The sequence below is a fragment of the Poeciliopsis prolifica genome, unplaced genomic scaffold (genome assembly GCF_027474105.1).
Source record: "Poeciliopsis prolifica strain line A6 unplaced genomic scaffold, Auburn_PproV2 SCAFFOLD008, whole genome shotgun sequence".
Lineage (NCBI taxonomy): Eukaryota > Metazoa > Chordata > Actinopteri > Cyprinodontiformes > Poeciliidae > Poeciliopsis > Poeciliopsis prolifica.
The window spans coordinates 3,181,790-3,202,343 of record NW_026562383.1 but is presented as its reverse complement, the minus strand read 5'-3'; the positions used below and the strand labels follow the sequence as shown (position 1 = coordinate 3,202,343).

Sequence of the window (20,554 nt, the reverse complement as noted above, 5' to 3'; positions counted from 1 at the left end):
ATTTTCTTTATTTTCATTACAAGATGTAAATAAGCAATTAATTCAATTCCTTTTAAAAATATAAAAGCATAAAATATATTTTTTATTGACTAAAATGCAAGAATAGCAATCATTTGGTGAATGTGATCCAGGTGAAGCTAAACCTGCTGTATACCACATGAGGAGTTTTGGATAAACGCAAAATAAATATATTAATTTGCTGCACCAAATCAATACAACAAAAACTACCTTTTTTGAGTTTGTACCCCAGTTAATTATTAATTAGCTGGGGTACAATAATTACTAATAACAATTGATGAATCACAATTAAATAAATCTAATTAATCACTTCAACCCCTTTGGGAATATATAAAACATATCTAAACTCCCCACCCCCAAAAACTAAATCACTTGCACATTCCCCAACTAGCAACTCTTTGTGCAACCACATTTTCCCTACACTTTATTAAATTCAAATTTTCTCTCATTTAAGATGTTCTTGAATATTTAAATAACAGAAACTTAAACAAAATACAACATTTAGATGTGACTATTTATTCAAGGTGAGATTTAAAAGTAATGTAAGCCTCTGTGCAAATGTTCCAGCATTATATTTGATTTTTTTTTTTTTTTTTTGTATTATTATTATTTTTAAACTTTTTTTAATAATTAAAAAATGTAGAGATAGAGCTTTAAATCCAATTGGACATCGTGAAACTGAATAAAGTGTCAGCACTCACCCTATGTGGAGTGAAAGCTTTGACAGACAGACAGACAGTCTGTTTGTCTGCGTACCAACATGGTACTGTCGCTTTAAGACAGACAATGTGACGTCGCCTCAGGAAACCCCGATGGAGGAAGCAGGAAGTTTGTCCAGCAAGAGAAGACGCGTCGGAGCACAAACAATATCCAAAGAAGAGAAGAAAAGTGTTTCAGGGAGCGTTTAACAGATTTACAACAATGGCTGGGATTAAAGGTACAGCGCTGAAACATTTGTGGACAAGTTCAGGGGCTGACAGTTTGGGTTTTGAAGCGTTTTGACGACCTGCTGCTGCTTTTGTTAGCTTTTGTTTCCAACCTTTCGGGACTCGTTTTCGCTGACAGTTAGACTGTGTGACGTTTCACGGGATGTTTATTATCACATAGAAAACATGTAGACTTTGTAAACTGCTCACTGGTTTTAATGCTGCGTCAGTTTGTTGCAAATACTGTAGCGAGTCTGTAGCTGAGGAAAGATTCAGCCCTGCCTGCTGCACTTTCGTTTTCATTTATTACTCCTCATTTATCGCCGCCAAGTTATTAAATTCCTGACTTCTCCTTCTAGCTCTGGTGGGTCTTTCGTTCAGCGGCGCCATCGGACTGACGTTCCTCCTTCTGGGCTGCGCGCTGGAGCAGTTCGGGTATGTTGGGACGGCTCTCCATGCTGCGCTGCATTTTTACATTTGCACAGCGGCGAATCGGCAAGCACGACAAACTGTTAGGCTAAGTATTCACAGAAAAATGAGTTAAATCAAAACGTCCTGACAGAAACCTAGAAATGACTCCCACATACGCTAAAAATGTAGGGAGAGCAGCATTTCAAAATTTGACATTGCAATATTTAATGTTCAGCTATTTGTTGTCCCCCAAAATACATAAATAATTAAAAACTAGTTCAAAACATTTGACAAAAAAAGAGCTTTTTTTTTTTTGCCTTTTGGATGCCCTTAAGCACAAATTCTTTAATAGAGGAGGAAGTTCAAATTATTTCTTCCATGGATTATAGTGGATGGAGATCACATCCCCTACTCTAACATCCCTCTGCCTGGCTTTCTAAGCATGCCGCCAAACTGAGATTTTTTTTTCTTTTTTTTAAAAAGGAGCGACAAAAGTATATTTATATTTTAAACGTCTTTGTTGGGAGCAGAGCGGAAATCAAGTCGCCTTCCTCTTTACTGTACAAAGCTGATTTTGACACGAGGAACTAATTTCATTTGTCAGGTTCCAGTCATGACATCAGTGGGCAGAAAGTTACAAAATAGATGGAAAGATGGTTTAAATCTAAAAGGCTGTTAAGCAACCAAAATCATGCAGTTTGCGCACTGACAACTAGTCGATCTGTGAATATTCTCAAGGTTGTTGGCATTGAAAAAATAAATAAATAAAATGCAGCGAGAATTAAAATTTTCTGAAAGGAATTTAAAAGCAGACTGAGCATCAGAGGGGGCAAGATTAGCTGAAAATTGTTTTCAGGTAAGAGTAGTGGTGCTTCACCATATTTTCGCCTAAATAGACGTCATTCAGAAAATTACAAAGAAAATGGCAGCACAAGTAAATCATTGTCAAACCGAATATCTATTGAATTTAACTCAGAAATCTATGAATGATTTAGACATTTTTAGATCTAATTTTAGTTTAAAAAATACTTTTAGTTGTGTTGGAAGAACTTAAAAAAAAAAAAAAAGTAGTTCAAAACGCATCACTTACCTTGATTAGAAGGAAAATCTAAATACTTCTCCAGAAGTGATGTATAGTCAGCATGTAAGCTTAGCTAAACAGGCTAGCATTAAGACAGATGTATCATTTTAAAAGCTTTTTTTTTTTTTTTTAGCTCTTAACTGTGTTCCGAAATAACAAGACAATAGATTTTTATTTTTTTTCCCCAAAACTAAATTTGTAACTTACTATTAAACTAACTGAAGTTAGTTGCTGCAGAACAGATTTGTACTGTCCAAACATACAAATAACAGAAGGGCAATCTGCTTGTCATCTTTTATAATATCCTCTTAGATGCTTTGAAAAATAAATACTTCTCAGCTCAAACTGCAACCTACATTTTATCTTATTTTATTTTTTTGCGGCCATCTCACAAATCAAAACCAAAAAAAAAGTAATTAGATGACTGATGGACCTCAGCTCCTTGCATTCAGAGCTCACCTTGGAAAGATTAAGTTTGACCGACTTGGTTTTAGGCAGTCTGACATGTTGTTACCAGTCGTTGCCTCACTCCAGCCCCAAACTGGGATGTTTTCTCATCACAGAGGAAATACTTTGATCTGCCCCCCTCCCCTTTCCGTCTCTCACAGGGTGTACTGGCCGCTTTTTGTGCTGATTTTCTACGTGTTGAGTCCCCTCCCGACCTTCATATCCAGACGCCTGAGTGACGATGACTCCTCCAGCAATGCATGCAGGGAGCTGGCCTACTTTTTAACGACAGGGATCGTGGTGTCGTCTTTTGGCCTCCCCATCGTCTTGGCCCGAAACAATACGGTGAGTTGTCTTTGTTCCTACGTCTGTGTGTCCAGAGCCTTTCCAAAGTATTCACACCCGTTAGACTGCTTGGGCTGGATATGCAGGAAAACAAACAAACAAAAAAATGACAATTACATTCAGGGTTTTAAAAAAAGGGTTCTTTGAAGTTTTAAGTCAGAAAACCAATTAAAATTGTGATCTGATACATATTGAGGTGACATTCTCTTGAGGCAAAAAAATGACAGAATTTATTTTTTCTTACATTTTTTTATTTTTCTCCTTCACAATTATCAGCTGTGTGTTGACTCATAGTAAAATGTTCCTATAAAATAGATCAACGTTTGTGATTAGAACATGCATAAATGCAAACAAAAAAAAAGAGAGAAAAGAATAAATAACTTTTTTTCAACTTCAGTTGAAAGTGCCATAAGGGCATGTTATGATGAGAGACAGAGGTCAGGGGTCAGGGGTTGCCACTGCCAGTCGGCGTGCTGATGAGTCACGATTGAAGTATCAAACATTATTGAACACAAGTATGAGCAGTGGAGAAGACATTGAGTCAGCATGTAAACTGCTTTCGTGTCGAAAAAAAATAATGGATTTTACATCAGTTTGAAAGGCTAATAAATAGATTTGGAGAAAAATGGAGAATATTATCTCTATAATTTCAATATGTTTTAGATCATTTTATAAACACAGAATATAGTTCCAATTCCAATTTTTTCCATTAATTACCTGTTTTATTTATTTCAGCCAACAAAAACATTTTTCTCAATTTCAGTTTTTACTGCTTTCTTAATTTTACCTCTATTAGACATATTTTCCAAATGTCAACTTTCAACATTTTTTCTAGCGCCCCCTATAGGCCGACTAAGCAAGTTCTCCGGAGGTTGAAAAACCCCAAACAAGCAGGCTTTGCCGACCACGGCGCCGTGTCGCATGCCAACAGCCGAGCCGCGTGCTAACAGCCGAGCCGCGTGCTAACAGCCGAGCCGCGTGCTAACAGCCGTGTCGCATGCTAACAGCCGAGCCTGCTCTCTTGCAGATCCAGTGGGGTGCCTGCGGCCTGGTGATGACGGGGAATGCCGTCATCTTCCTCACCATCCTTGGCTTCTTCGTCATCTTCGGAGGCGGAGACGAGTTCAGCTGGGAGCAGTGGTAGAGCGTGTGATAAGCACTCGGGCAGACGGGGCGGGTCGTCGGACAGTGAGGCCAAGCGGACGGCAGATCGAGGGGCACGTTTGTTCTGCGCTGACTCGGGAGGGTGTGGAAAGAACAAAACCTTCACCAAGACGATTTTTCTTTCATTCAAGGGATCAGGGGTGTTTAGATTTAACAGGCAGTACTTTTTATGCTTATGAATGTGCCTTAAGTGTGTGGGACCGTAGGGACTGCGAGGCCTCCAGCCCCTATAGCCACCGACTCTATCCATTATATGTCATGTGTGTCAGCTGGCCTTAGCTTAAACTCCCAAAGCGGCCTCTTATCGAAGCCATCATTCTTATCACCGTGCCTCAGTTTATAATTATTTTTGGATCCCATTCCTCCTGAATGGGATCCAAAAAAAAAAAAGTTGTAATTCACAATGCGAGGCTAACTGTGTTCTGAAACATGGCTTGCGTAACACAAGCGCAGTTCGCTTTTAAAAGTCGGAAGGTGTTAAACGACGGTAGGACACAAGACTGAGGCGTTTCTCAATTCTCTCTGTATTTTTTTTTTTCTCAAGACTTTTTCAATTTTTTCTCTGGTTCTTTCTCTTCCTGTCCCAGTTGTTTACATCTTCACCAAAGATCACTTCCGACTGCAACAAAACAAAATAGATGTATGTTGTCCGAGTTCCCTGATTCGTCTCATGAACAAAAAGACACATTGCGCAATTTGAGTAGCTCATTCTGCTAGCATACGCTCTGAAGCCAAGTGCACTTCTTCACGTTGAACGTATCCATAACCGTCTGCCTTATGTGGTTTTTATTTAATTAGCAAACAAATCACCAATGTTTGACTTGCTTTCTCTTGAATCAATATTGATATTCATATTGTGTTTGTTGTTGATGGGAGTGAGACTGTCGTCCCTCTCATTGAAAACTGTACTTATTGTTCTATATTATGCTCAGTTTCTTTAGCATTAGCTTCACATCTGGGGGTAAGATAATATATTTTGTGTAAAACTGACACTTTGTCTCTTGGTAGAATTTCTATCCTTTATAAAGTAACTTCCTCACACACTAAGGAGAACATTGAGGTTATTTTACAAGCTCCAATCATGTTCTCTAACATTTAATAAAACTTTGTGTTGTAAATGTGCAGACTCTGATTTTTATTTTTATTTTTTAGGTGTTTATGCTTTAGGAATTGGAAAGGCAGACTACAACTGATTAGAGGTTTTGTGACTGACATACTCAACTTTTCCAGTGTCTCTTTAAAGTCTTTCAATTACACAGTTAATCTTTTTTCTTGAATAAATGGAAAACGCATTTTTTATTGTTTTTTTTCTACAATTGTTTATATCAAAATAAAACAATGATTTTTCTCAAAAAAGAAAAATGCCCAAAGTTGACTTTTCTACAGAATAAACCCACTTCAGAAACATTACAAGACAGATTTTGTAAACACCAAGTTCACCACAGTGATGGGACAACAGGGGAAGCTGATTGGCTGATCTGCCATTGTAGAATCAAAATGAAATTATAGACTCGCTCCAATTTTTTTCTTTTGCTCGCCTGAAGACAAAGTGTGCCCAAAGATGTTACTTTTTTTTTTCTTTCTAGAAGACAATTTTTAAATAATTTCTTTAAAAAAATGTCTCAAACTTTGAGAAAAACACTATGACATGTTAGACGTTTAGTTTCAGACGTTGCAATAAGTAATTCATTCATTCTTCGTAACTATAAAGGAAGAAATTTTTGTCGCGAAACGATGATTTCCTTTGTTCCACTTGGAGCAGCTGATGTTGCACAGCTCCACAGTGATCTTAAACCAGACAAATTGATTAGAGTTGACATTTTAGACAGATTTTGGCCAATTTCTAGGCTTTAGCGTGATTAACAGCTAGCTTTCATAATGGGTTTCTGTTTATTAGAGCCTTACTTTGACCATCAGATTCCTAATAGACGGCTCACGTTTTCTAATCCTTTTTGTTTTGTCATAAACAGAATTGGATTCTTAAAACACAACGACTTTTCTGTCATATTTTCAGTTTCGCTCCATGAAGCCAGCTGAAGGAATGGCAGTCATTCCATCAAAGAAAATGGAGTTATCTTTCTGGGAGCTTCTTGCTGCGTGTGTGCCTCAAAAACGACGAGATCTTCTGTCCTCAGTGACGACTTCCACACTGAGGAGAGTTGCTTTCACCCGGGCCTGATAAAAAGCGAGGGATGGTTCAGCAACTGGCTGGTTACATTCCAACCAGTCAGTGGAAATTTAAATCACCATCAAAATTGTCTCTCCGTTTTTGTTTTATCATTCCATCAAATAGAACTGGATGGAAATCAGACGTCCTGCAGCTGTGAACAACTTGAGTGGTTTAATTATGTTCCCTGTTGATGTGTGTCAGAAAACAACAAACCTAGCTCTCCAATCGAGGCATCGAGGAGGGTATTTTGGGGGTTTTTCATCCACAAACAAAAGCAGACCCACAGTGTGTGGATAAATGAATGCTTGCACGAATGATATCTGTTCTGCCTGCCTCTTGTAATTGCGTTTCTCAAAGGGTTGGAAGCACAGCGGGAACGGTGTATCATCATCCTGGATACTTCAATAGAGAATATTTCTGGGCGGAAAAATCGCCTTCGGAGGAGATAAATATCTAAAGAAAGCACGTAGGCTACTATGTGAGACAAAGGACGATGTAGGCTCTTAAATTCTCTGTTGTCATCATAGCGATGGAGGGACATGTGTTCAATTAACACAGCCGAGTGGACCCAGGAGGACAAGTGCCAGTGGGCTACCGTAATTCCTGTAATAATCTCCAAGCGTTTCCTCATCAAGTTTATTTATTTTTTCGTCATTTAGAAGTAGATGAAGTCCTTTGTATCAACACTGCTTAAGAAAATCAAGCTGCTTAAGAAACAAAGTTGGGTAAGTTGATATCGGAAGAACAACTTGAATGTTGTCAAGTTGTTCTTCCGATACACGATTCTTATACAGGAGCGTGTATAAGTTAAAAGTTATTTTCAGATGTACCACACAAAGATCCCAGAGGGATGAAAGACGCCCACAAAGAGAGAGACTGAAAAAAATATATATGACAGACTGAATTTCTATTCAGAAAGTGTGAAAAGGACACAGGAGAAAAGAAAATGAAGAAGGAAAAAAAAAGACCCAGGGACATCCATTCATCTCTTTTGTTTTTTTTTCAGGGCAGCTGTCGCCTAGCAACGATCAAGGCATCAAAGATGACTCCAGAGAGAGGCCTTGAATGCGGTGCAGCAGAAGTTAGGCGATCAATTATAGCTCACTGCTGCTGGAGTTTTCAAACACCTGAGCCAGTGTAGAAACAGAAAGTACCCTGTCGAACTTTCTGCTTCCCCATCAGGACAAATTAAAAACAAAACGAGATTTGCCAGAAGTTACAGCTCACTGGCCCTGGAGGTCAGGATTTGAGGATTCATGTCGAGGCTTCGACTGACCCTGACACCAACAACCACTGAAACAGCAGATCGCTTTAGACGGTTTGTTGAAATATGTGGTCGGAGCAGATGTTGTTCTGGCAAAGGAAAGTTCCAGGATGTCGCTGAAGACGAGAGGTGAGTGTTGTGATGGGAACATTGTGATCTGCAGCAGACAACGGAGGACAAGAGGTTCTTATAGGTCACTCACCACCACTGTCACGTCTTTCCTTCCAGGACGAATAGATGGAGGGCTGTTGGAGGGTGGATAAGGGGCGGGGGGCTGAGTGTGGCGTTTTGGAGGTGAAGGGCCTGAGCAGAAGGAGCTCAAAGATTAGTTTTCGAATGAGCCTGGAGAGCGAGGAGGCAGGACGCGGAGATCCGAGAGCGAATGAGACAATGACCAAAACAAGTTTGCCACTCACTGAGATGGAATTGTCAGGCAGTCTCCCTCAGGGGAACCCACTCAGCTTGAGCTCCTCTTGATTGTACTTGGCCAGGTTCATCTGTGGGAGTGTACACCTATCTGCCACGTTTGGCAAAGATGAGAGGCAAGAATGACACACAAGAATGAACGGCTCTGTGCATTTTTTTCCCCTAATGATCCCTACAAATCTCTTTTTCTTTTATTTAACTATCACAGCGTAATTTCCTTTGAAATTTTCATTGATGACAGTGAAATATTGTGTTGAATTTTTGCCACAATAAAGTCACTGGCATAGTTATTGCTATGCTGGAGGTGAGTGCAAAGAGAAATCTAAAATCTTTAGTACAGTAAAAGTATCAGGAAGGCTTCCAGACAAAGGGCCAGAGGGACTGTTGCTATCAAACAGATTCATTCCCTTCTGGGTGGAAATCTAACAGAATCAGGCTGGAGTGGAAGTGGGAGAGCGGTGCGCGCGCGATGACGAGCCATTGGTCAAAAGGATTTGAGGGGAGAGGGAGAGGAAGAAGGGGGGCGGGGGGTCTACGTGGTTGCGGTCCAAGCCAATCGATGTGCTCGTGGAGTCGCGAGGGGGAACGAGCGCGAATGGGACAAATGGAACCTGATAAAAGGGGGCGCGTGCCTCGGCAGGCTCGCGGTGGGACGACCGCGGAGCAGAGCGACAGCAGCGTCTTCGTCGGAGGGAGGAAACGAACCACCACCGGTAAGACGAGATTCATTTGGTAAAGCAGCTCTTAGACATTTAAATATGTGTTATTATTATTATTACTATTTTGTCTCGCGGAGCTTTTCGTCGAACTTCTTCTTATTATCCAAATTGTTGTGTTTTTTTCTTTTTTTCGGCCGCCAGCCTGGAGCTCGCGCGACGTTTCTTTGAAGTTTTGACAGATTTGCCGTCGTCCTAAGTCTTATTCAGAGAAGCCCTGCTGTGAAAACGTCTGAATTATGTACGAGGCTTCCGTCGTTTGATGCTCAGGCAACACTTTTCACAGGAAACATCTTCAGTTAAATGCGCAGGTTTGTTGCATTTCCAGTCCGCTGGCCTCCTTATCTTTGTTTCCATTTTGCGGTGAAAGCATCTCTCTTCCTTTCGACGGTTCCGTTTCATCGTGTGTCACGTTTCAAAGACTTTTCTTAACCCGCGGTGACAATGACGTGACTAAAAAAATGTTTTTTTAGATTGTAATCAAATGGAGTTAAGTTTTGAAGAGTGTCTGAGATACGTATCTGGGATTCAAGGCAGGCAAAGAAGATGCAAAAAGACAAATTTTGGGGTCACAGTAAGGGAGGGGTCGGTCTTTAAACTGTCTTCTGCCATTAGAGAATCAGTCAGTTTATTTACCAATGAAGGACCAGGCAATTGAGTTTAACCTAAAGGGCAGGCTGATAGATGGCTTTAAGTGGGCTGTAAAATCAACACAGGATGCCTGAAGGGATTTAATGAATCTCCTCACAGAGTCAGCAGGAAAATCTTTTTTACTTTTTCTTTTAAGTGTGCGCTTGAAATATTTAAAACCTTGACAAACAATAGTCTCGCAACAAATAATCAAACAGCTGCTCTGTTGTGTAAGATCTGGAGGTAAAATGATACTGTGTTGCAACACTGTGTGAGTGGATGTGTGATATTTGGGCTATGGCATCATCTGGTTGGACACAATCTGCCCTATTTACAATAGCATGCAGAAATATCAATCAGAGAGGGCAAATGGGGATTTACGGCTAATACGTGATTATAGTGTTCATTGATGTTTCTTATCTGTTACAATCAATGTAAAAATCAAAAATAGTACACCCTCTTTCACTTGTAAAGTTTCACATCTCTGATGATAAAAAAGAGCACAATAAAAAAAAGTAATCTGATGGGTTTTTTTTTTACACCTAACCTACTGTTATCATTCATAAAACCAAAATGGAAAGTAGATTTGTTCATGTACAGCTCTCTTAAAGTCCCAAAATAGCATTTCACTATGGAATTTGACTGGACCATTTCTTCACATTCAGTTTTTTTAGTGTTGTTGTTTTGTTTTGTGCTGTTCTATTGTAGATTTGTCTCAATGTTTGGGATCTTTGTTTTGCTTCATGGTCCAACTTCAGCCACAATTCGACTGTGGCAACTGGCTCATATAAAGATCACTCATATAGAGTGAGCTGCATTTAAATTTTAGACCCTCAAATGCTTTGGTATTCAGAAAAGTTTATGCAACTGCAGAGACCTCCAAACCTGCAGCTGTAAAGCAAGCTGGTCACCCTTTCACCACAATGCTTCAACGTCTTTTAGTGTTGTGTTTTGCCAATATGCTAAGTTTTGTATTGTGTCTTTTGGCTTAAGCATCTTTACTTTGGTCTCATCTGTCCAAGGAACATTGTACTGAAGATGGTTAATGATTCTTATGGATGGGTCTTTGCCATCATGTTGTTTTTAAAAGGAAGAGGCTTTGGCAACTCTTACTTTCTCCATCTTTTGGTCATTGTACTGCCATAGCAACAATGACGTATGGTGAGGTTCAAAGCCGATGAGACACTGACTTAATCATAATCATATTTACAAATATAGAGGCCCTGCATTTTATTGTTTACCTGAGGAAATTCCGCGCATGCGGACAACGCTGGAGGGCAAAAAGACAATTCATCCATATCCGCGCTGCCGTAGAATATTTCCGTTAATTCAATCAAACTTGGACATGTAGATATTATTAATGTCGTGCTGTGCTCCACGGAAAAAGGGGAAAAAAAACGTTAAGTACAACTCAAAACCACTTCTTTCTTGCTCTCTGCATCAGCTGTTACTGTCTCTTACTCTGCAATAGTGGAGTCCCAATGTCTGGGATCAAGAGTGCCCCCTGCCATGAGGCAAGAGAACTGCCTGCCTCGCCTCGAATCTGCTCTCTGCCATTTCATGGTCTCTCCTCAGCACACGAAACACGTCACACACACACAGTTGGTAACAAAACACACTGTACATTATATACATAAGCTAAATTATGAAAAATCAGTTCATACATTAAATGTTTTTTAACCATTTTATTGGCGACGTACAGAAAGAAGAAGCATGCTCTCATCGCATGGCAGACAGTGCAGTTAGCGAGAGGTTGATCAATCCCAGGTGAGGCTCATCTCGCTTCCGAGCATTTGAGTGGGAAAATGTGAAAATCCAATGATTTTTGAAGAAAAAATAATCAGAATTGGTTAAGCTAAATGAAAAATAGGTTCTTTATAGTACAAACTACAGGGTGAAAATAGCAACACAAATTATTTTATCATTGTATAGTATTTTTCCATGATGGTAGTCCTGACCATCCCTGACTGCACGTCACTGCATAGCAACCACTGTTGCCAACTCCTCAGCAAGGAAAGCAGCTACTGGATGTCTTAAAATTTACTAGATGACATCGTCGCATAATTTGTGAATTTGATCATGTGTGATTCAGGAGAAGAAAGCATTGTCTAAAGCAAAAGCGATAAAATACTCTAAACATTAAGAAATTAACTCCATGTAATTATTTAATAATGTCAGTTGAGTAATGTAAATCTTCCCTTTGCCCGATATCAAATAATATAAAATTTAAGGAGCTCACCACAGACAAATATGCCAACAATGTTGCAACAATGTTGGTAACAATGCTGCAACACAAGCAACTTAGCAACACAAGCTAAGTGAGACCGGTGCAAACTGATATTGCATTCTTGTGGATTTGTCAGTTTCTCTGATTGTTGCATGGTCTGACCTTTGGGCCAATTTGCTGTGATATCTGCACCTTGAGATATTGGTCAAATGTCTGAAATGTTTTCTCTACTTGGGAGTATTGTTTTCTCAAAGTGGAATGATGGACTTCAAGTTGTTCAAGAATAGTCCCATAACCCATTTATAATTACAAACAGCTTCTTTTCTTCATGAAATCTGACAAGCTGATTATCTCCTTTACCTACAGTATAGATTTAGTCAGGAGTACACCAATTCATCAGCCATCCAGTTTATCGGTACCAATTTCTTTAATTTCAGAAGATTGATAATCGGCCAACACTTATGCAGGAAGCTTGTATTGTCCACCGTTCGTACCTGCCTCAGAAAAGGTCTAAAAATCAACCTGACTGACCGGCCCACCAGGTCACGTCTGGACATTTGCAGTTAACAATATTCACCTCAGTATTACCAACTCAGCAATGTTTTTGCTATATTTGGCAACATTTCACACAGACATTTTGTCTCGACCAAAATCGGAATCAGCAGGTCAGGCTTTTTAAAGATTGGTGATTGGTTAGAAAACTGTGATCAGTGCACTACCTAGAGTAGCACGCTGCTGTGTGAATGGGTCACACCAGTAACTAAACCAACAATAGCAACTGAATATTATCAGTTAACTTGCAATTTACTTCTCTATTTTAATTTCTTCAGTCTAATCAATAACAGTGGAATCTTTTTTTTAAATCAATATTTAAACATTTGTTTAAATATTGGTAAAGACTAGATCACATCAAAGGTCGCCTTACTCTCTTCTACCACAACTGTAAATAATAGAAATAAAAACAATGGGCGAACAAATTAGAGTTAGTAATATTGTTTCGTTACAGGACTGGTGAGTCTAACATGTCCAATTTCTCATTGGAAGGTACTTCCAATGAAATTCACATTTCTATTAATCAAAACAAACCATTAATTCTTGACTGGAAAATTATATTCCCCTTTCTTATGTAAATCAGATTTTTGGACATTCTTTCCACAGATCTCTTTACTCTCTTTCTCTATGTCAAATTAGCTTTATACATCAGACATTCAGCGGTGTTCCACTTGAAGCTTGCCCCAGAGCTTTGTGTGGTCTGTGTATGTTGGTGTGGTTGGTGGTGTGACCTCAGCAGATCACTGGGCTTTTATTCTCAGTGTGTGTTGAAATAACACCGCACATCCAGACTGATGAGTCAGTGATTGGCTGCTTGGTGGCGTCAATGCTGATGTTATGCTGCCTTCTCTGTCAGGAACTGTTGATGCTTTTGACTTCCTGACTATTTGAACATGGCCTGTCTGTGTCAGGCATTTTGTTGTTTCAGACTGATTCTCTGTCAGTCCTGGGAGCCGGGCTGTTCATTCAGCTAGCAGTGAATACAGAGAGCATTCTGTCACGTTCTCCTGTAACTGTCAGATGAAGACTGCTGAAATTGTGCTGCAAATACGTCACGTGCAACTGTTATTCTCCTCATGGGGACCTTTTCCACCAAACTGTTAGTGGGCTTTTTGTCACCAGTGTTTGGAAAGAGACGAACCCTGACCCGAATACAGAAAACAAGAGCTATTGTCGTCCCCGTTTGCTGCTGGACCAAAGGAAAAATCTGCTTCCGTCAGGAGTTACACAGGGGGGCGGGCTCACGAGGAACAGCAGCCAATGAAAACATTGTTAAACGTTGTTGAGTTTAGCTTTGGTGGAAGAATAATTCACCATAGTAATAAGTCTGCTACATACCAGGTGTTTTAATACAAACGATCATAAAAGCGATATTTGCTTGCTGAGTGTACCACTTTCTCACCTCACTCATCTTTTCACTTGCATTTGTGAATTCACATTATTGACTGCAACACAAAACCTCGTAATGTGCTGCCTTAAATCTCCCTCCGAGGGACATTAATTTGCATTATACAATAGCAATGTGTTAAACATGTTAATCACATGCCTTAACATTGAGAGCCCTAATTTCAGTAAAATTAGGGTGCGTTATTAGCTTCCATTTTCCATCTATTTAGAGTTATAAAGCATTAGTAATAAATTAAGGTGGAGATATTGAGTCTGATTGTGGAATAAAAAATATTTGTGTTGTTTGAAATGTTTCCACGCTCTACAATATTTCACAAAGACAAATAAATTACTGAGACATTGTGATGTGTCTCCAAATTGACTCTTGGGTGATGGAAAAGGAAACCAGTTCTTTTACAGAACCTCTTAAGAAGTATCTCTGTTAAGAACTGAAGGCTCTTTTGTGAAAAAGCCTGAATAGGATCACAGATTTACAGTCACTTCTGGTTTGCCGTTGTCATTTAATTAGTGGTTATTCTTCTCATATTTTCATTCTATGTGACAAGGTTTTTTTTGTTCTTCAGAAAGAAAATCTGGCTGGGAGCTACAATGGAGTCTGTCAGCTATCTTGTTCAAACAATGTGATCTCTATCCTTGTGATATGTGTGTTTTCTGTCATTCAGGTTGGCAGTCTGCTCTCGCAAATTCAGCTTCGGCTTTCATCACTGAGATTACAGCTTCGTCTGTAAGTAAATTCACTGCATGGACCAAATGGACTGAACTTATACATATATATATACCATATTTCCAGTCCTATTATATATGTGAGTAGGGTGTGACATTTTTTATGCTGCTAGGAATCAGCCAGCATGTTGAGCTCCAGTAAACTTTTCAGTGTCAAGTTGAAAAACAAAAATGAGCTTTAAGATCTTTCTGCTTTTAGTTGAAACAGAAGATCTAAAATTACTGTAAAATGTACTTCTAAGAAAACATGTAATTGTTATTTGTGATAATGCTATCTGTGACATATATTTATTGTTGAAAATGTAGTTGTTGTTTTGAAGTGATGTACCTCTTGGATGAAAGTGGGCTCCTTTTGCTTTTGCTTGATTCTCAAATTGAAATCTATGCGGATTCATTCGGCTTATAATTGCCTGACCTCTAGGGAGAAATTATAAAGAATTGAGTTTTCATTATAAGGTGATTAGATTATCCTTCAGTTTGAGCAAGATAATAAAAACATAGAGACATCTCAGAAAAGTCACACACTCTGTTGTGATTCAGCAGAACATTAGGAATTTCATGTTCATGATCCCAATAAACACACACTATTCTGACAGAGGGTTCATCAGAAGTGCACAACATTCACTTCCCAGCAGCTTTAGTTGGTAATACAAATTTTCTCCTTTAACTTCCCCATCATGACAGTTTTTTACCTAAACAACTACTACTCTTTATTTTTTCTTTTCTTATTTTTTTATTTATTTAACATTTTAGCTAATTCTGCACCACAACTTAAACTCAACCTACTGGCCAAGTTCTGTTCTTCTAAGTTATTTAGTATTTCTTGGTGTCTCTGGGAACAGTAAGGTTGTTTTGCTTGTATTCATAAAGTGCTGTCAGATTTCCGCAGTGACGGTGCCGCATCACATTTCTGCTAAGGCCGTTGAGTTTGAATGTGGGCTCATATTTCTTTATTTTAAAAATGGCTTGAATCAAATTATTAGTTCTGTTGAGCAGCAACTATCACGCAGTGACTCACTAACTCCTACAGCTGCCATTTATGTGGCCCTCTTTCCTTTGTTGCAAAAAATGTCTGAAATAATTATCTATCTGTGTCATTAAAATGTAGGTGAGGTAAAAATATGAGTGTCTCATGAATCATGTGTCGCTTGGAGGGCAGTAATTTATATAAAATGTTTTTACATAACAAATCTATGCAGTTTATTTATACAGCACCAGAACAACCACTTCAGTCCAGTTAAGATTTGAAGTCAATTTTGTCTAATTTGAGCTTAAACAATGCTATCCAGTTCAAAGCAGCTTTCTTTCTTAGGACCTTTTATAAAACTGGAAATTCAAAGTTTGAATAATGATTTTATTTGCAACTAACTTAACAAGCACATGTTGTGTCTGCAGAAAAGTCCTGGGACATTTGGCCCAGAAGTTCTGGTCTGGCCATGCTCTCTCTCTTGTGTCGTACAGTAGGGCAGTGGGCTCCCTGCATGTGGCCTCCATAGCGACATCATCTTTCAGCTGCCACAAATCCATGTGTTGTTTCTCTCCCTCCTCGGCAAAACTCCTCTCAGTCCTTTCTGATCTGAACGGCTCATTTTTGCTGCGCAGAATGTGAACACACACGCAAAGAGAAAGAAATATTTCCACTTTGGCCCAGTCTGTCTCGGTTAGGACTGACTAACAGCTGCAGGATAGAATTTGTATAAAAGCCATGTTCAAGAATTGTCACGTCTAAGTTAAAGTTACATTTATTTCAGTGATTTTGTTCTCAGAAAAATACAATATTGGATTGGTCTGATTAAAAAGGATTTTGTTTTGGATTTTGTCATTGTAAAAGTAGGGTTTCACAAAGTGCTATATCTTGGTATGTTATAGGAAAACATGAGTGTAGGCCTGTTATGACAAGCAATAAATCAATTAATTATATATTAGAACAAGCTCAATAATTTCCATTTGCATGATTCATTATTTTACCAAAAACTGCATGACAAGTTTTCAGTCTGGTAATTTGATCTCAACTAACTTCTAAGAAGAAATTGTCCGTCTTTCTGAAGGACAGTTTTGTTTATAGACTTCATAATTTATCTTTGTGTGTCTGTTTTGTTTATTTACTTTGGATATCTAAAATGTCTTCCATTTCCAGTGTTAAATGTTCATGAGAATTTAAAGTTTATTAGTCTTTGAGAATGTGTCCTCGCATTACCATTATATTATTTGAAAATGGTCTCAAAATAACAATATTGTAGTTTATTGCAATATCTTCTGGGACAGCTTATCTTCCTGCAAAGTTTATCTTGATAGGTCTGTGTGAATGTTTGCACTGGTTTGCCTAAGCTCTTTCCAGAGGTGACATGAATTTAAGTGGAAAAATAAGAGGATAGAGGATCCAGTGTCGGCTTTAGTCAAAAGATAAGAATGTTGCTGTTGTTTTGGAATGACCTCAGGAATCAGGAATGTTGGTTAGCAAACCACTAATGCAAAAACAAGGTCACACACACAGCCTCCTTCAGAAAGTAATAGCTGGAATGTAAAGGGTTAAAAACAGATGGATATTAAAATGGTTTTAGATCACATTTCTGATGCACAGTGATCTAAAAGTTGCTGTGAAAGTCGTCTGAAAAGTCTCAACAAGTCTCAGCAATATGTTTGGATATTCCTATTTTCCCTTATATAATCTCAGTCCAGCCCAGTCAGTGTAAAGACAGCTGCATGAAATGCAACGACTGCTCTATGTGTCGGGCATGCCTACACAAACAGTGTGGGATGGATGGATAAGATTAGAAAGACCAAGCAGAGAAATCCTCCTGCTGCATTCCAGCAATGATACTCTGGACATGCAGTTCTTAACCCTGGAAAATGATTTGAATTCATCATTTTGAACATTTATTCCTGTGCTCATTGTGGGATGATATTAATTGATGCTGTCTTTACAGCCTTTTATATTAGTAGTTATATATTTGCAGTTTTTTTTCCTGAATAGGTGTGCCACATTATTGTTTCATTGCTGTTTGCAAATATAAACACTGTCATCAGATTAAATACTCATTTATTGTCCAGAAATGTGAACATATAATTAAGGAAATTAATTTATTCTTATGTAAAAGTAGTTATACATTTGCAGTGGTGAAAAAGTCTGTGGGACTCTTATAAAAAACATCTAAGAGACCCAAATTTAAATCTACCTCTTGTAGATTAAAATGTATTTATTTAGGGAAATGAAAATGATTTATATAATCCTCAGTAATTGATGGATAAGTCTTCGTTGGTTTGAGTTAAGTCAAACCTCCTTAGAATTCCCACTGTCATTTTGCTAGTTTTCATTATTATTTCCTAAGAATACACCGATTCACTTTTTTCACTTCCAATACCGATGTCTGAGGTTTAGTATCGAACGCTTCTGATCAAATACAGAAAAAACAGCTGACTTGGCTTAAAATGCTTCATCTTTTAAACACAGACATAAACGTACTGAATTATAAATGTATTTTATACCTCTGCACCAGAACTTAAACCACTTAAATAAACCAATAGCTTCACAAACTTGGTCAAACATTAGAGTATTGCAGCCAATGTAAAATAAATAATAACAAAAATTAAACTTTGATACCCAATATCATGACATGGTATGCAGACACTTTGTCTTCTCTGATGAAGATTTATTTGTTCACCAAAATGTTGGAGTGATTCAAATTATAGTGAAATCTGACCTGTTTTCCGACCACTAGGAAGCGCTCTTCGGCTGTATGTTAGAGGTCTCCAGCACCAGTAAAATCAAAGGGATAAATTACCTGAAATGACTAAATTACCTGTGCAACACAAATTTAGTTTTGCATTGTATGTTGTATTTTCATGGTGTTAAAAATTTATGACAAAATGTTTAAGCACTGTACATCAATTCTGTCAAAACCTCACAAAAATAAATACTGCACTTGAGAAAAGTAAAAAAAGCAAAAAAACAAACATTATAGTTATTAAATGGGCAACTTCAGGACACCATTAAATAAAGTAGTGCATTTTAATTTATTGCTGATAGTTAAACCCAAACTGGAAAACAGTAAAAATAGAAATCCTAACAATGCACTGAGCTTTCTTGACAAGTAGAGTTTATCGCTGCAATATATGAAAATAGTTGCTGTTCCTAAGGTTTCACTCCCATTCAAATAGAAGTTGTTGCTGTCTGCAGCCACCGTGTCTTGTGATCTATTGTACTTACTTCCCAATTTAGCTGTGAAACAGGAAGGGAGTTTATGAAGGTACACACAGAATACAAATCTGCAATTCACTGAGAGGAGTGGCGATCAGTAAGTTTATTCAGTTTCACTATTCTGTCATTTATCTTTGATATAATTTTCTCTTCTTTCATTTTTAAATTGTATCTTATAAATTGTTTTTCTGTTGAGTGTGCGAAGAAGATCCGTCATAATTGTAACACACACAGCTTGTTGAAAGAGCTTACCGCTGGATGTGAGTGAATTTTGATGTTATAACACTGACACACAGAATGTCTTTTATGATGACCACAGAGGGGCCTTTGTTTGAGTATTTAGGCCTTTAAAATGTTGACAATGATTAACTCAACCTGCACAGATCTCCATTGTATAAATGTGCTGTGATAGATTCATTAATTAGTCGGGTACATTCTGTGTCTGCAGTTTACCCTTTTTATATATTGTTTATTTAATTTTAATTTGTGGTATTAGGTTTATATTTTGACATTGTGGAATTGAAACATAGTTTGGATCAGATAATTAGACATCAATTACATGTAGCTTCTGACTGAATAAGTGTAAACATGTACAGATTGACAGGAGTTGATCTAATGTACTCTGGCTAGCTGGATAAAATGTATTTGATTGTACATAAGATAAACTGATCTGTCCAAGCACTGACTGACAATACATCAGGCTTTTTGTGTTTTATCTCTGTTAGGATTAACACAACACAATAATGAGAGAAATTTGGTCTGAAGGGTTTGACCATATTGACCAGTGTTATATTTGACGGAAACAAGGGGGAAACTACTAAAGCACCATCCCAGCTGTGCAGGGTAGACTCATGCCATGAGGCAGGTTTACAGCAAAAAAGGTTTCATGCAGATTATCAAATATCATTGACATTATGAGGAAATGTTGAAGAAATATCTCAAAACATCACTCAGGTAGATGAAGGCAGGGGAAATTAAATGGGACTTGCAAATGGAAAATGATCCTAATTAGTTACGAAGTTGCCAAATAACAGCAAAGTCGATGTTTCAGAGTCCATTACAGCCCTTGTGCCAGTGACATGGAAAATTTGTGTACAGATCTGTGTGTGAGTGTGTGTGTGTGTGTGTGTGTGATTGTAAGGCAGCCTACAAACCTGTCGCAGTTATAAAAGCCAGGAGAAATTGGCCAGAATTAAATTAAACTGATGTCAGAAGTTTACAGAAAGAAGTTTGAAAGGTAACTCTAAATATTAAGAAAATGTCAACTTCTGAAATTGAGGACAGTTTTTAAATTGTTTAATACAAACATTTCTGGAATAAATAAATGGTTAGATGTAGTGTAATGTCAGACAGCTGATAATGCCTTTTTTATTCATTCAACATAAATATCTGCTTAAGTGCCATATAATTTGTCTAATCAATATATTAACATCAAATCAGGTTTCATACAGTAAATCTATACTTTTTACAAGCTTTTAGTTGTAAATCTTTAGTCTTACTCATTGACAATTAGTGAATTTACATTTTAATGTACTTGAACTGTAATCATTGAGCCTCCACTGATGAGTTGAATATATAACAAAATTAGTTTTAGATAATTGTTTTGAGATGTAAATTGTGCAGAACATCTCAGTTTCCTGTTCATAAATGGAAGCTTTGGCACAATAAGTCCTAATGTACAGTTAAACGTTCAAATCCTTTGCAGCAGGAACTAATCACCGTATATCTGTGGCTGCAGCCAGTCATCAGGGAGGAAGATTTTGCAGAGGAAGCAAAGATGAGAAGTCATTTCAACTATCATCCCTAAAATACAGCAAACCTTTGTATACTGGAGTCTGAATGCAGTCGC

At 38.1% G+C, this 20,554-nt stretch overlaps 2 protein-coding genes across 3 annotated transcripts in view; both read left to right on the top strand.

Annotated features, from left to right (window-relative positions):
* Window positions 1-815: 815 nt before the first annotated feature.
* LOC129361998 (leptin receptor gene-related protein) lies at window positions 816-5,514 on the top strand. Its single transcript, XM_055033291.1, has 4 exons — window positions 816-955; window positions 1,304-1,379; window positions 3,045-3,228; window positions 4,256-5,514. The coding sequence occupies exons 1-4, from the start codon at window positions 940-942 to the stop codon at window positions 4,370-4,372; spliced, it is 393 nt and encodes a 130-aa protein (XP_054889266.1). The 5' UTR covers window positions 816-939; the 3' UTR covers window positions 4,373-5,514.
* A 3,352-nt stretch (window positions 5,515-8,866) lies between these two features.
* Window positions 8,867-20,554, top strand: part of LOC129361987 (cAMP-specific 3',5'-cyclic phosphodiesterase 4B-like) — a 62,180-nt gene continuing 50,492 nt past the window's right edge. Inside the window, exons 1-2 of one of the 2 annotated variants that reach the window (XM_055033269.1) lie at window positions 8,867-8,965; window positions 14,447-14,508. The gene's annotated coding sequence lies outside the window, so the exon portion shown is untranslated. The remainder of the gene's footprint in view (window positions 8,966-14,446; window positions 14,509-20,554) is intronic. The other variant, XM_055033270.1, reaches the window with a different exon arrangement.

Excerpts from the sequence above, each read along its gene's own strand:
- LOC129361998 (XM_055033291.1), top strand. Across the intron at positions 1,380-3,044 it reads TGCGCGCTGGAGCAGTTCGG|GGTGTACTGGCCGCTTTTTG; the intron begins GTATGTTGGGAC and ends CGTCTCTCACAG. Across the intron at positions 3,229-4,255 it reads TCTTGGCCCGAAACAATACG|ATCCAGTGGGGTGCCTGCGG; the intron begins GTGAGTTGTCTT and ends GCTCTCTTGCAG.